The sequence below is a fragment of the Myotis lucifugus genome, unplaced genomic scaffold (genome assembly GCF_000147115.1).
Source record: "Myotis lucifugus unplaced genomic scaffold, Myoluc2.0 scaffold_754, whole genome shotgun sequence".
Lineage (NCBI taxonomy): Eukaryota > Metazoa > Chordata > Mammalia > Chiroptera > Vespertilionidae > Myotis > Myotis lucifugus.
Genome location: NW_005871802.1, coordinates 155,128 through 172,366, shown reverse-complemented (window position 1 = coordinate 172,366; position 17,239 = coordinate 155,128). Strand labels below are relative to the sequence as shown.

The 17,239-nt window shown below is 37.9% G+C and overlaps 1 protein-coding gene across 7 annotated transcripts in view; it reads left to right on the top strand.

Annotated features, from left to right (window-relative positions):
* Positions 1 to 17,239, top strand: part of LOC102442215 (cytochrome b5 reductase 4) — a 76,483-nt gene that overhangs the window by 23,740 nt on the left and 35,504 nt on the right. For 6 of the 7 annotated variants that reach the window (XR_002827044.1, XM_006106055.3, XM_023746899.1 and 3 more), the window contains exons 4-8: positions 2,641 to 2,722; positions 8,371 to 8,400; positions 11,655 to 11,715; positions 13,299 to 13,356; positions 15,482 to 15,575. Coding sequence is in view for 6 of the 7 variants with exons in the window: in XM_006106055.3 (XP_006106117.1) it covers positions 2,641 to 2,722; positions 8,371 to 8,400; positions 11,655 to 11,715; positions 13,299 to 13,356; positions 15,482 to 15,575 (325 nt within the window). In the remaining variant the exon portion in view is untranslated. The remainder of the gene's footprint in view (positions 1 to 2,640; positions 2,723 to 8,370; positions 8,401 to 11,654; positions 11,716 to 13,298; positions 13,357 to 15,481; positions 15,576 to 17,239) is intronic. The other variant, XM_014448075.2, reaches the window with a different exon arrangement.

Sequence of the window (17,239 nt, the reverse complement as noted above, 5' to 3'; positions counted from 1 at the left end):
CGATTGGGGGGTTGGGGCGCCGCCCCCTGTCACACTCAAGGCAGGGTCGATGGGGAGGTTGCCGCACCACCCCCTGTCACGCACAGAGCAGGGCCGATCAGGGGGTTGGGGCGCTGCCCCCTGTCTGGCACAGAGCAGAGCCCATCAGGGGGGTTGGGGCTCCGTACCCTGTCACACACAGAGCAGGGCCGATCAGGGGGTTGGGGAGCTCCCCCCGTCACACTCAGGGCAGGGCCGATGGGGAGGTTGCGGCTCCACCCCGTCACACACAGAGCAGGGCCCATGGGGGGGTTGGGGCGCCGCACCCTGTCACACACAGAGCAGGGCTGATCAGGGGGTTGGAGAGCTCCCCCTATCAGGCACAGAGCAGGGCCGATCAGGGGATTGGGGCGCCTTCCCCTGTCATGAACAGAGCAGGGCGGATAGGAAGGTTGTGGCCCCGCCCCCTGTCACACACAGAGCCGCAGGGTGATCAGGGGGTTTGGGCTCTGCCCCCTGTCACGCTGCTCCAGGGGCCAGGAGGCCTCGCGGCTCCACTGATCCCAGTGCTGGGAGGCCTTGTGGCTCCGCTGATCCCGGTGCTGGGAGGCCTCGCAGCTCCGCTTGACACAGGGGCAGTGAGGCCTCACTGCTCCACTGATCCTGGTGCTAGGAGGCCTCGCTGCTCCGCTGATCCTGGTGCTAGGAGGCCTCACTGCTCCGCTGATCCCGGTGCCGGGAGGCCTCGCTGCTCCGCTGATTCCGGTGCTGGGAGGCATATTACCCTTTTATTATATAGGATAGAGGCCTGGTGCACGGGTGGGGGCCGGCTGATTTGCCCTGAAGGGTGTCCTGGATCAGGGTGGGGGTCCCACTTGGGTGCCTGGCCAGCCTGGATGAGGGGATGATGGCTGTTTCCAGCTGGTCACACCCCCTTCAGGATGGGGGTCCCCACTGGGGTGCCTGGCCAGCCTGGGTGAGGGGATGATGGCTGTTTGCAACTGGTCACACCCTCTTCAGGGTGGGGGTCCCCACTGGGGTGACTGGCCAGTCTGGGTGAGGGGCTGAGGGCCGTTTTCAGGCTGGCGGGCAACTGAAACTCCAAACCTCTCCTTTTTTTCTTTTTTTTTTTTATTCTTGGATTTATTTATCTTCTATGGCTGTCACTGGAACTGAGAGCCAGCTTTCTCTCTGAGGCTCGGCTCCAGCTCTGAGACCTTGGCTGCTGAAAGCAGGTATCTGGTTTGTTTGGGTTCTATAATCGAAACACTGTTTCAACTCCAGCTCTGAGGCCCGGCTGGCTGAAAGCAGGTTTCTGGGGTTTTTTTTAGCTTCTATATTTGTAACAATATTTCTTAAACTGTAAGCTCAGAGGCCGGCAGCGGCAGGCTGGGAATGTTGGCTTCCTCCGTCACTGAAGCAAGCAAGCCTCCTGTTTGCTTCCAGCTGCCTGGCTGCCGGCCGCCATCTTGGTTGGCAGTTAATATGCATATCACCCTGATTAGCCAATGGGAAGGGTAGCGGAGGTACGGCTAATTACCATGTTTCTCTATTATTAGATAGGATATATTTTCTTTACATATTTTCTATTTTAGTGTATACTTATTTTCTCAGGAACATACATAAAGATTCTGACATCAGAAGTCTTTGACCTGATTATTTTGGTGATTATATAGTATTTTATCAAATAATATTATAATTTTCCTATACTGGTCTTTTACAATTGGACTTTTAGGATGTTTCCAATATTTTGATGATATAAATAGTGCTGTGATGAGTATCCTGGCACTTGTATCTTTGTGTATATAGACAAATGCAAATATTTTCTCAAGTAAATTTAAAATTAATGAAAGAGATGCATACTTTGAGGCTTTTATTGTATGTATATTGGGAAGGTACCCTTCAGAAAAGTTGTTTAAATTAAATTCCCACTATAAGTCTGGCAACAAATACCCTAATTCATTTTCCTTAAGTGACAGTCTTACTGTGTTCCTTTTCAAGAAAATGTCTATCAGATGCTCGCCTGAATAAAAGCTTGTTTATAGGTCATTCTTTTTCTCCTAAGCCAGGAACAGCCTTTCAAGAAGAAAACTCACTTCAGTTTGCAAATCAAACAATTGCCTAAGGGATTTTCTGCAGGGTCACCATCTTACCTTGCAGTAGAAGTGCTTTTGAGGACTTCCATTTTGTCACACGGAATATAGAAAAGATTTGTACTCAAGGGTTGAGATTTAAGAAATTTAATAATATTTTCTACTTCCTGAAAGATGTTAAATGAAACCACGGGTCTGGTGAAGAATATAATGATTTATGCTACCTTAATTTATGCTAAGATGAAAGCTGCTTTATCCACCATTGCAGTTTTGACATTAGTGCCAATGTTAACATAATGAAAAAGGCAATTTTTTGTATATTTTGAAACTAATCGAGACCTCATGGATATCTGAAAGGGCATCAGGAACCTCCAGGGGTCTATGGACAACACGTTGAGAACATTGTTACCCTATGTATGCTACCTTTCCATCACTCCCTTATTGGCAAATAATCTGCTTCTTCATTTTTCAGAGCAGTGTAAAAATGTTTTAGTTTTGTTTAGAATAAAATCAGAGCATCTCATGGAGTTAGTCATGTTGCTTTTCTGTCATTTCTATCCCATACCAGGTTCATCGTTGGGTCAATTATGAATCCATGCTGAAAGAATGCCTGGTCGGCAGGATGGCAGTGAAACCTGCTGTTCCCAAAGGTATGTGGTGCCAGTGCTAAGCTGGCATTGATATGTGACACACATGTACTTTTTTTAACTTGGATTTCAACAAATAGATTTAAATAAATCACTATATTGTTCTTATTTTCACGGCTGCTATAAAGGTTTTACTTTAGTTCTTCTTTAGAATAAAACAATGACTAACCTTTCCTCTGTAGTCAGGGATTATTCATCACTGATCTCTACTGGCCTGACACCTATGGACAGAGACTATTATTAGATGGGTTAACTGTGTAACTGTCCAAACTGGGGCAGGTTTGATTCTGTTAGTAATTATGCTGGGATAACGTGGTAAATTGACTCTGACAACCCAGGGCATGTGTTCACTTTATAATCAGAACTCCTGGATGCAGTAAGAACAGAGGATGAAAACAGAGGTGAAGTGAGACTAGAGGATGAAACTAGATTAAATAGAAATAGAGAATGAAAACATGAAGTGGGAACAGAGAGTGAAAAGAGATAAAGTGGGAATAGTAGGTGGAAAGAGACTTGCTGAGATGAGGATTTGTGGAGGTGGGGTGGGGGTGGGGAGACGGTGGATATATTGAAGAGGAATTTTATATATGGACTTCTCTCAATACCAGACCCCTGACACCATCATTTAGGTGGGGTCACCTGCCAGACATCAATGCAGGGGCATCCAGAATTGGCATTTTGTGGGCACTCGCACAGTTGGGCAGTGTAGTTTTCATTTTATCTGGTTGTTTCTAGTGTGGCAGTGGTGAAATGCCTGGTAATCTAGGAAGGAAACAGAAAAGCCAGCAGAGTCAGAATATAAAGCACTAGAGGCCCAGTGCACAACATTCGTGCACTCAGGGGCGAGGGGGTGGTCCCTCAGCCTGGCCTGCACAGCCTGGGAGTCCTTGGGGGATGTCCAACTGCCAGCTTAGGCCCGCTCCGCAGTCAGACATCCTTAGTGCTGCCACGAAGGTGGGCCACTGAGCTCGCCAGCAGTCAGCCCAGCTTGTGGCTGAGCAGTGCTCCTCCTGTGGGAGTGCGCTGACCATCAGGGGGCAGCTCCTGCATTAAGCATCTGCCCCCTGGTGGTCAGTGCACATCATAGCAACCAGTCGTTCTGCCATTCGGTCAATTTGCATATTACCCTTTTATTATATAGGATAATACTAGTGGATCCTTATTAAGCTAACAGTGTGATTTTTATATTTCATTGTTTTAAAAAATATTATGGTTTATGCTTTAGAAAGATATCAATAAAGAATAAAAAGAAACTTTGAAAAGGTAAGCTGTAGTTGCTGATAATTTCTTTACATTCTCTGTCAGAGATGAAAATGTTCTTACTCTTTGCCCTTATTCTAGTCCATTTCTGTCATGGTAGCCACTAACTAGCCCCATGTGGCTATCTAGCACTCAAAATATGCTTAGTCCAAATTGAGATGTGCTGAAAGTATAAAGTATACACTGCATTTTAAGACTTTAAGTATGAAAAAAAGTGTAAAATATCTCATCATTTTTATATTGATTACATGTTGAAATGATAATATTCTAGATATAGTATATTAAGTAGATATATTATTAAAATTAATTTAACCCATTTATTTTTACGTTGCTCATGTTGCTGTTAGACAATTAGAAATTATACTGTGGCTTGCATTGTATTTCTTTTGGACAGTGCCATTCTAGATCATAAATGTACTTTTAAAAAATTCACCATAAGTCACATTTCTAAAATCTCATATTTTCCAGTGGCATAGTACGGTCTCAGGAATGTTTCTTCTTTAATTTCTCATTGCTTTATCATGATTTCTAATACTTTATGTTTTAGTTTTCACCCCACTCTCAAGCAGTTAATGACTATAAGTCACTTAGAACCATGGATCCAGAGAATAGTTAAGATGTGGAAGAGGGACTTAGAGCTGCTCTAACACCCTCAGTTTAAAAGTGAGGATGCTGAGGCTTGTTTGTATATGTACATTTCCAACGGCTTTAGTTATTTAATTATCCATTTTTACATAGTCAGTTTTCTTTTGCATATGCCAGTGGTTTTTAACTGGGGTTGATTTTGATCCTGGGAGATAGTTGGCTATGTCTGGAGACATTTTGGTTGCCACAACTAAGCTAAATGCTCCTGGCATTCTAGTGGTTAGAGGAGAGGTTCGGGATGCGGCTAAGTACCCTATAACGCACAGGATAGAGTCCCACAATAAAGATTTATCCAGCCCCCAGTTTTTATAGTGTTGAAGTAGAGAAACCCTCATATATGAATTAGTTTTTTATCCTTAAAAAATTATAGTATTAGTGGCACATGTCTGTGAAGTTGGTATGTAAACAAGACAGCATTGGATGGACTGGAAGTTCAGCTTCTCAAGAGTCAGTGTTCTTTTTCCTAAGAGCATCAGTTTCCTCATTGGTAAAATGGGGACAGTTCAGGGCTTAAGTGGGTGGACAAAACACAAGCTCAGAGGCTTATGTTGGGGGAAGCTAGACAGTTACTAGTGGAGGAAAAGGGACAGGGTGCCATGATGAAATGGCCTTTATTGAATGAGCAAATTTGATATCTCAGATTACCTTAATTTGCTTTTGCTACTAAAGAGTCTCTTATATTAGTTTAATCCTGGGATTTTTTCAGAGTATGTATTTGAACTATTCAGTTTCTATTGTAATTCTACTGGTAAACTGCTTCTAGGATAAGGAGTAATTCTGGGCCTTGAAGTTTCAAAGATGTATAACATTTAAAGATGATTCAGAAGATGATTACAATGATGAATAGAGGAAAGTAAAAGGTAAAGAGAGTTAAGAAATAGAAAAATTATGAAATTTTATAAGATATGAGAAATGAGTATATAACTTTTGAAACAAAATCAAGAATTAGGCCTAAGTTGTGTTATGAGGAGTTCCATTTAGAGATAATGGAAGAATGTCTAGAGACAAAATGGTTGTTAAACACATTGTAGAGAGCCAAAGAGTCTTCTGGCAAGGCTAAGCAGTGAAGGGAACACGATGGTATGTTTTGGACTTTGTGACTAAGATCTCTGGTAACAAGACTAAACTTATATCTGATGGTTTCATGATATTAACCTTTTTAGAGTCAGAAGGGAAGATGAGATATGTAGCTACATGATAAATGGAAAACATTCTGATACAAATGCTCAGTATATATCTTCCTAAAATGTTTTTTCAAGGCCTTTCTGACAAATGCATGTATACTTTTAAAATGTAGCTAAATATTACTTCCTTAGTGGAGTCTTTCTAATTCCTTGTAAGTACAGATGCCCACCCTCTGTAGGCTCCCGTATTACCTTCTACATACCTCTTTTACAGCATTTATCACATTGAATTAAAAAGAATATATGTAATGACATTTTGTTTTTAGTTAGGTTTACTTAATTTTTGAGTCAGTAGTGCATTCACACAATTCAAGAATGAGAAGTGCTCTTATCATACTTGTCTCCCCTCTACCCTTCTCTCCTTCCATGCACACACAAAGGTAACCATATTACTACTTTTATTGTGAATCCTTCCAAATTATCTTCATTCATGTATAGGTAAACTATCTATATATTTACATTGTCCTAACTTTTTATCCAAATAGTTTCTTATTATGTCAGTATCCCTGTTAAGATGATGATCAACAGGTATATGTTAAAAGAATGAGCATACTGGCAAAGCAGGGTTTTTGTTTCTTTTTCACCCCAGGGGATCTGCCTGTGGCTCCACTCAGCAGAGGTGAACTAGATTGGGGTCACACACAATTAAAGTGCTTACCCAGCCCTCTTACCAGAGAAGAGCAGGATGCTGATAGGTCACAGTGCGAGCCTTCCTAATGACCCTGACCTCTCCACAAAGCAGAGGTTCCAAGCAGAGTAATGCAGTTCATACGACATTATGAGAAAAGATAAATTCTCTTGGCCATGGAGCCAACCAAATGATGAATTAGTTATCAAGACAGAATAACAGGTTTCTAATCAGATAGCAAAGTGTCTCGTGTCAGTGACTAAAATGATTCAGATGTAAATATGCTTAATAGCCAAAAAATTGTCTTTTTATTTCTATGACTCAGTTTTTGAAAAGAGCTGCAAAAGTAGACTCATAGAGTTTTTAAAGATAATTTAGATCATTTGGTTAGAAGTTCTTTTCCTACTGATACTTTTTGTATTAAAAAAAGAACCAGGGAAAAATTGCTAATTTATCAGGATCCAGAAGATTCTGACAGATTCAAATCAATTCAGATCAAGCAAGAAGTGAATACATATTTTTCAGTGGAAACTAATTACTTGGACAATTTCTCAAAATCTGTGAGCCTCTTAGATAAAAACAAATTGTTTTACATGATAAATGAAATTCATCAAACTGCCAGCTGTGTGGTACACTGAAAATAGATTTACTTGTGATACTGCTGTTCTAAGATAAAACAAAGAATCACAACTGCAGTAGCAAAGACAGATAAAACTGATTGAATGAGAGTGACTAAGCAGGGACATCAGCGGTCCCTTGAAAATTATAATGACTAGATTTTTATCTGGCATTTGATAAAAGCTCATTTTAAGTTATAGTCTAAATGGTTTTTAGGTCTTTTGTGTTTTCAGTGAGTATTAACTCTAGCAATGTTATAGTAAGTGTGGTGCTAAGTTTCAGAAAAGATGGAGTCTAATCTTGGCTTTGCTGCTTAAGAGCTGTGGATTTCATTCAAGTTCTGGACCTCTGATTTTCAGTCATAAATAGAGGATCACATAATAATTTGCTATATGTTGTTAAGATTCCTTTCAGCTATGAAATTATTTTGGAAAATGGTGAAAATAAACAAAAAGGCTGGTCATCTGGCCCCCTTAAACATGATTATTTTATGACAGGTGCGTGAAATGGAGGTTATTATGGGATTCTCTGGTTGATTGAAAATCAGAACATAAAAAATGTGAAAGCTTTGATTTAAGTTTTTTTTTTCTGTAAAACAATGTATTATCACTCTAACAAGCGATGTCTTTCAATTTACTGCTTGATATTTTGTGTTAGCTTGTCATTCAGTTATTTTTTTAAACCCTGGCAACTTGCTGTGGGTTTTATTTTGATGATATGGTATAACTCTTGTGATCAAGCTATATAGATTGGTGAGTTGGCTGCCATCCTGAAAAACAATACCTGTTAAATTTTTTTTTCTGGGTTGTAACACTAATAATTGCATTTTATGTACATATGAAAGTCAACATATTTTCAGCATTATGGCCATTTAAATTTGGAGTAACAGTGGCAATTTTAAGTACTGACCTAGATAAAAGAGAAACATAATAAAGTATCATCCTTTGGGTTGTTAATATGTACGTTTCATTTCTAGAATATAATCTAATAAATTCTTGTTAATTTTTGACTAATTTAAAATATGATAACCTGGAAAAAACTTGGGTTTTTATATGTTTTCTTAAAAAGTTAATCAGGATATTAGAAAAAATACTCAAATAGGTAGATAAAAAGCCCAGTGAAATGTCTGGAGAGATGGCCTGCCAATCTTCAGAGCTGAAACTTGTTTGAAACATGAGCCCTTATTTATCTCTCAGACCTTAGAAAAAAGCCCTTCAAGAAAGAAGGGCTGATATCTTTAAGTCAATAATATTAACTGATATTCTCTTTGGCATTATAATATTCTTATCTGACTTTTTTTCTAAATCACTGTACAGACTATCATGAGGAAAAGAAAGTCTTAAATGGTAAGTCATACATTTATAGTGAAAAATGAATCATACTCACTTGATAATATATAATATTGCTTTACAGAATTACCTGGGGTATTCAGATATATTTTTAGGCTAATGATGTCTTTACTTCCCCAAACTTAAAGGATTGACAGAACTCTATAGATCCCATATTCCAGCCATTACTCTAATAGTAGTCCCCTCTATGACATCCCTGAACATGTGTTCATCTGCCCTCAGCTTGAAGACTTGTGGTCATTAGGAAGTAAGACTGAACAAGTCACCTCCCTCGGCCATGTGAGGTCACCTCCAGTGTTTGCATACAGATGCTCATAGCCTATTAACCCAATCTTCTCCAGCTGGGCTCAGCAGCAGTGCCTTCTTCAGACATTCAGTATGACTTGGAATTATAACTGAACTATATTAATGTATGTGTAGTAATAGGGTTTTTTCTCTCTGAAAAAGAAAGTTTTAGAAAGTCAGCTAATAAGCTAAATTGCCACATGAGTTATCTGTATATAAAAAAAGCCTAAGCGACCGTCCTACCGTCCGACTGGTAGCTTAGACGCACACTGACCACCAGGGGGCAGATGCTCAATGCAGGAGCTGCCAAGCTGTGGTGACTTGGCAGCTGCGGTTCTCAGGTACCTGGAACCAGAGAGAAAGGAGGCTGATTCCGGGGTGCGTCACCCAAGAACCACCCTCTCACAATCTGGGACCCCTTCGGGGATGTTGGAGAGCCAGTTTTGGCCTGATGCCTGCAAGCCAGGCTGAGGGACCCCACTGGTGCATGAATCCGTGCACCAGGATTCTAAGTAGAGAAAATAGTCTGTACTGTAGACTAATTTATGCAGTTTGCAATGTAACAACCGAAGTTGCTTATCCAATAGTATAACACTGCATAAATGAGGCACTGATCTTAAATTTCATCTGATGATTGGCTCTTCTGTAATACTACACAAACAACCTTCACTTAAAGACTAATTACTGATGGACTGGGCATTTCATTTCCCACCACATATGGCTTCCAGAACCTTTACTTTCTTACTGCCCTGCTTTGGATACATTGCATTTAACTACTACCTCAGTTAAAGATGTCCCTAAAAATGGACTATAACATACCAGTGGTCTGGCTAGCACAGTTACCTCTTAAGACCTTAGATCTCTGAGACTGTTATACACACACATATACATGCAGGGGTAAGCAAAAGTAGGTTTACACTTATAAGGAAAAATACATGCAGGTTATGATTATAGTAATAATACAAGAATAAACTTTGTTTCACCTACTCACAACTGTAAACCTACTTTTGCTGTATTAGCTGCCTCTCATGTTCGGCTCATTTAAGTCTTGGTGGTAACTGTATGTATTTGTAGATGTGATCTGCCTGCCTTCTAAGTCTTTATTCATACAGTTGTTTAAAATACTGAATAGAATAAACTACTATAGTATTCCACCAGAGACTTGATCTCTTCAATTTGATATCAGTCCATCAATCCGAATTTTGGAGAGGGATAATATCCATTCAGTCCAACTTGCTTTACCTAATTATTTTACTCCACCCCACATTAATCTCAGATTCCTTCAACTTATCCCAAGGATATAATGTGTAAGGTGTGTATTATTTGGCCTATGGCATTATTCTCTCCTAATAATTTATATGTGTATGGTACTATGTAGTTTTTAGAATGTTTTTATTCTGTTTATAGTTTTTTCTTATAGAAATTCTTAGATTGTGATGTGTTTATTTATATAAGAGGCCTCCAAAAGATTATTTATATATATAAATATATATATATATATATATATATCTATATATATATATCTTAATAAAATATCTTTTAAGGCTTCTCAAGAACTTAATTTTGTTTTTTCTTGTTTTTATCATTTTAGAAAAAATATATTTTGATTTATTGTAGTCTTATCTCTTTTATTATACCTGTAGTTTTGTGGTAGAGCATTCTTCTTTAGGCTCACTGCTAATTGCTTCATATCTTTGGCCTTCTGTCACATCTCAGAGACTTCCTTTGTTTATCTGAAAATTAAGTGTGTTCTGCAGAGTTCCATGGGATGAGACGGACACTAAGTGAGTAAGGCCTGAATTCAGGGTTCTCAGTCAGCCTCATCCTAAAAATATGGCTGTTTGACACCTGGGCTTGCACTTAAACTTGTGTTTCAACAGAAGATTTTCCGACTAAAAAGCATCTTGAAAACCTCTAAACTAGTTTGTCTTAAAGGCACCTCCCAACTCTAACTTTATATAAATACTGTGACTTCTAATTTGAGAATTTCAAGACTCACCAGAAACTAAACATTACTTTCCTTTCCTACACAGTTTGAGAAATAATATAATCAGTGTAGTGATTTTCAAAAGTCTTTTAGCAGTAGTACTCTTTTTCCCAAAGAAAATTTTATAGATACAGCAGTGCATTCCTGTTGTGGGAGGAAAATATTTCATGTTTACAGTATCTACAGAATTCTTCCATGTCTCAGAGTTTTCCAATACAACTTTGAAAACCACAACTTTAATGGACATTTAGAATGTTTTGTTGATGTATGCCCAAAAGAAGGACTGAAATGGAAAAAAACAATACCGCATGTCAGTGAGGTTGTAGAACAACTGGAACCCTCAAACACTTTTGGTGAAAAGTGTAAATTGGTACAACCATTTTAGAAAACTGTGTAATAGTATCTAGCAAAGCTAAGCATATGCACATCCTATATACCTACCAGAAATGTGGATATATGTTTTTTAAGAATAAACATGTACAATAATATTTATAACAGCACTTTGCATAATAGTGAAAACTGCCCAACAAGAGAATGAATAAATTTTGGTACATTTATACAGTGTAATACTACTCATTAATAAAAACGAACAAACTACTGAGGCATTCAACAGCATGGATAAAATCTCAGAAAGCTCCAGGTTTGATTTATTGCTATCAATCATGCTTATTTGACATAAGAACTGTAATTTCTATAATGCTGGACAAAAAAAAAAGTCAGATCAAAAGAACATGTCATATGATTCCATTTTTAGAAAGGTCAAATACATGTATAATCTAATCATGATGTTATAAGAATAATGATTACCGTTGGAAGGGTGGTGATCAGGAGGGGTTACAAACAGGGTACTGGGTACAGGGTATGTTTTACTTTATGAACATTTATTGAGTAGTACATGAGAAGTTTACTGAAAAGGTTAAAATAAAGAAAAGTACTGCCTCGATGAACTGTGGCTATTTTGTTTATTTTCCTTGTGAAGGCATGCTTCCCAAGAGCCAAGTGCCAGATGCACTTGCCAAAGAAGGCCCGGTTTCTCCAAGGTATGCCTTCTTGTTTTACTCTTTCAAAGCTAAATCAGTTTTAGACCAAAATATACACATTAAAATATAAAACAGCGATGGGTTTGATTTATTGCTTACTATATTAGTCATGCTTCTCTGACATAAGAACTTTCTTTATCAGACATTATTGGAGAATGAACTGTTCTGTAAATTTGAGTGTTTAATATAACTGAAGTTTGATTCATTTAAACACCAATACTTTAATAAAACGATCAAAATACTTTTTATTATAAAATATACATTTTTGGTAGAAAACTTGGAAAATGCAGAGAAATACAAAAGAAAATGATAAAAATCAATTGTTAATACCACCAACCTTAGATATATGGTCTTAATATTTGGTTTATTCCACCTGGTTTGATTCATATAATAACTACTTCAATATTATTCTCTTTTGAAAATATTAGTATTATGATATATTCTATGCCCAATTTCCTATGTTATTAAATATTCTATAAAAGCATTTTGTCTGCATTCTTTTATATGACCATTATATGACCATACCATAATTTATTGAACTATTCTGTTCTTTGTATATCTAATTTTTTATACAATTTTTAATACTAGAAGTCCAGTGCACAACATTCGTGCACTGGGGGGGAGGGGTCCCTCAGCCCAGCCTGCACCCTCTCGCAGTGGGACATTCCCCGAGGGGTCCTTAACGCTGCTGCAGAGGTGGGAGAGGCTCCTGCCATCACTTCTGCACTCGCCAGCCATGAGCCCGGCTCCTCCGTTGGGCATCTGCCCCCTGGTGGTCAGTGCACATCACAGCGACGGTCGTTCAGCCATTCGGTCGATTTGCACCTTAGCCTTTTATTATATAGGATATGAAATGTCCATAGTCCATACATATATATGGACTATGGATATTTCACATGTCCTCAGAGTTATTTATGTTATTTGTAGTTTTTTCTCTTTCTGCCTTTTTCCCTGTTGTTGGTCTATATTATATCAGCAGCATCCTCCTATATTTGTTAAATTATTTCATATGCAATCTTCTAAATTATTTTATATATGTTAAGGTCCTAAGGATACCTCCTCTAGGATTTACTTATGGGTGCCTATATGTAGGTAATAAGTTCAAAACAGTAACAGTTTGATTAATAGGTATTACAAAACAGAAGACTTAGTTTTACCTTAAGTTTTACTGTTTACTCAATAAACCACCTTGATGAATTAATTTCTTGAGTAATAATATTTGTGACAGGGAGGAGTAAAAGTTATTATAAGCATGTAGATTTTGTTATGTTCCTTAAGAAAACATATTGTATTTTGTTTGTTCTGATGAAAGAAAATTTTAGTAAGGAGATGTGTAACTTTTATAAAAAGTGTCTTGTCGAAAATACCTGTTTGTGTTTTTTTAATCCAAGTTGGAACATGGAAGTATAGGTATTTTAAATTTGGAAAAAATTACCAATTATATAATGGTAAGACCACTGATTACTTAGGAAAAAAGTTTACCTAGAAAATATATTTCTCACTGTAGATTTTTAGTTATTTTAATTATGTTAATGCACATGATTATTGATATAATAATTCATTTTTTTCTTGATATTTTACAGCTATGACTGGTTCCAAACAGACTCTTTAGTCACCATTGTCATATATACTAAACAGAAGGTAAACATATCTTTAAAATCAGAAAAAAAAATAAGTGTTAACTATGTGCCAGGTACTTTTCTAAGCATTTTTCTTTTATTAACTTATTTACCCCTCACCATTTACCTCAATGAGGTAAATACTTTTGTCATTCCTGCTTTACAGATAAGAAAACAAAGAGAGATTAAATTATTTACCTAAAATCACATAGTAAGTTGCAGATCTAGCATTTTGAACCCAGGCAGGCTAGCTCCATTGTGTATGCTCTTAACAACCACACTATAGCCTCTTAGAAAAAACTAGACTAGCAAGTATTATATGTGCTTTTCTATGATTTTTTTTTTTGAAAGCATGGATGGCAAAGCAAGAATCCCATTTAACTTCACCATGAGAACTAATTTCGTGACCATAAATTGGGATTTGAGAGACAGGAGAGACTACTGCTGTGGCTTAGAATAGGTAGACCACTAATGGGGTTCAGATGCCCTCTTGAAATTAAAATTCAGGACATAATTCATTCACCATCTCTTGAACCTACTTTATTTGCAGTGCTCTCTTAGATGTCAGGGATCTAATAATATGCCAGATACATAGAGACTTGGCTTTTATTGGGCTTATATTCCAGTTGGGAAATCAGATAAACAGGCAACTTACAACATTTCCAAACACATCCTCCAGCAACTGACAAGGTTCCCACACTTGAGAAACCATGTGGATTTAAAGACAAGTTCTAGCAGCTAGGAGTTTCTAAGAATCCATGCTACTTCTGTAGTAGCAAAACCACATCTGAGCCAGTGAGCCCCTCTGACTCTTGTAGCAGGACTTGACCATAAGAGCCACCAGCCTCTGCCTGACAGAGCCAGGAGTGCCACAGGCACAGCCTGTTCCGCCTTCCACTCCCCCTCATTATTGTCTCATTACACATTCCAAAACCAATAGGGCAGCGCCTAAGGAAGCTGGGTTTACTGCCTTTAGTAATATCAGTGAGGCACAGAGGATGGATGACTGTGTGTTATTATGTGTTCAGTGTAAGGTGTAAATCAACAATTCTCAACCTTTTTATTTCATTGCACACACAAACTACTAAAATTCTGCAGCATACAAAAAAATATGCTATTTTTTGCCAATCTAACAAAAAATGGGTATAATTTTGATTTGTTCACACTGGACGACTATTGTGTTGGCTGCTGTCATTTTTTTTTTTTAATTTTATTTGACAGTTTAAGGCAGGGTTCTCAACCTGTGGGTCGCGACCCCTTTGGCGGTTGAACGACCCTTTCACAGGGGTTGCCTAAGACCATCCTGCATATCAGATATTTACATTACGATTCATAACAGTAGCAACATTACAGTTATGAAGTAGCAACGAAAATAATTTTATGGTTGCATCACAACATGAGGAACTGTATTTAAAGGGCCAGAAGGTTGAGAACCACTGGTCTAAGGGAAAAGAGGTCCGTAGCCCTGCCTAAATAGTCAGGTATTGCATTTTTAAGTTTTTTATTGAATTGATTGGAGTGACATTGGTTCACAAAACCATACAGATTTCAAGTGCACACACAATTCATTAAAAACCATCGGCACACTGTGTGGTGCACCCACTGCCCCAAGCATACTCTCTTTGCCTCTGTATCCACCAGCTCTTTGCCTAGGCCCCACCCTTGTTGCTCCCTCTGGCTGTCACCACACTGTTATCTGTGTCTGTGTGTTATGTATATGTTTTTTGTTTAATCCCTTCATCTTCTTTCATCTAGTCCCCCATTCTCCCTGCCCTCTGGTAGCTGTCTGTTCTATGTATTTATGCCTCTGTTTCTATTTTTGGCTAAGATCCAGTATAGATGTTACATCTTTTAAAAATTCTTTTGGCCTGGCTGGTGTTTCTCAGTGGTTTTTTCCCAAGGAGAAGAAAAGGGAAGGGTAAGAGGTCCCCAGTTAGATTCCTGGTTAGGACACATGCTAAGGTTTCAGGCTCCATCCCTAGTAGGGGGTGTGCAGGAGGCAGCTGATCAATGATTCTCATTGATGTTTCTATATCTTTCTCCCTCCCTTTTTCTCTGACATAATAAAAATGTATATTTTTAAAGTATAGTTGTAGAAGTTTGGGAAAAAATACTTTTAATCTTTCTCATTTTCCTTTCTATTTAAGGATGTCAATTTAGACTCAGTAATAGTTGATCATCAGTATGATTCCTTTAGAGCAGAAACTATCATCAAGGATTATTCATATCTTATACATATTGGTAAGTACTTTATTCTTTATTAGTAGAAACAACTCCAATGTTCTTTACATATGGCAATAACTTGGTCTGAAGTCTAGGTACTAAATATTTATCTTCTATTATTTTTTAATCCTCACCCAAGGGTATGTTATTTTTATTGATCTTTTTTTTTTTAGAGAGGAAAGGGGGAGAGAGAGAGGGGAAAAAAAAGAGACATTGATGCAAAAGAGAAACATCAATCGGTTGCCTCCAGTATGTACCCTGACCAGGGATCAAACCCAAAACCCATGTATGTGCCCTGACTAGGAATTGAGCCTGCAACCTTTTGGTGCACAAGACGACATTCTAACCAACAGCCACCAAACCAGGGCTATCTTCTATTATTTTGGTTTAATATTTGATATGCTATCATTTTGGTTTATCATTTTTATCACTTTTTTCTGATATTTCTTTCTATTAATGTAATTGCTAGCAAATGGCAGTATAACCTCCCCTTTCTCAAGTTTAAATAATTAGATGTAATCAAAATAAATAATAACATGAAATATTTGTTGGCCCAGCTTTGTCAGACTCTTCCTGACACCTACAAACTAATCTCTGGAAGCCTGTCTGTCACATGCTTCTAATAGGCACCCGTCACCGGGTGCTGGTTTCATTGGCCTGTTTCTTGCCAGCTGGGTCACAAGGAAGTCAGGCTGCACTGAAGCAGCATGGACTGCAAGGTTGTATTATATCCCTCCATGGTCAAAGACCCACTGTACAATTCACTTCTGTCTGTTTTGAGAGATTACAGATCTATCAAAAGAAAGAAAATCAGGACTGAAATTTGGAATAAAAGATACCAGATTCTGAATCCATTTTTGACCCATAATGAACTTAACTCTAGGATTTCACTCTTTTCTCCTTTTATGAAGATGATATTCTAATTAGCAGGTAGAAATGAAATAAACAAAAACAACAGCAAGTAGAAAATAATCTTGGTAATTGGTTTAAGTATGAATTCTTATGTATAGAACCTTTCATTTACTTTTGTAAAACACAGACTGAAATTCTCTAGATCTCAGCTGACTCAGGATTCTGCTTGATGCTTTGTTATATTAGTGAAGTGCCTAGAGTCCTGAATTTGGTCAGAGTTGATAAATGTCTTTTTCTTTCTTATTTCCTTTCATTTATTAATCAAAATCAAACCTTTCTCCTAGAAATATGTCCTATCCTACTTTTTGTTAGCCTAAAGTCTAATGTAAATTGCCTCTTTTGGGAGATGTCTAGAAAACACTTAGATGTCTAGAAAAGTATACATTATTCATTAGCACTGTCATAATTTTTCTTTAAATGAAACCTCAGTGCCAGCATCTATTATGTTTCAAATATTACGGCTAATAGTGTTCACACTGCATGTAGCTAACATATCTCTGCACATTTATTAAAAAACAAACAAAAATTCAATGTTCAAAAATATGACACTCATGGTTGGTAATATTGGATCAGAAGACCAAAATAATGTAAAATTTTAAGTTCTAGGTAACCATATTATCACAGTGAAATTTAGAGCAAATGTTTGTAAAATATTTCTTGCATCTCTCCTTCCGGAATGTAAGTTCCAGGGATTTTTCTCTTTTCACCAACTGCTGTGCCCATAACACCTAGAAAGTGCATGGCACACAGAGATGCTCAGTAAACTTTTT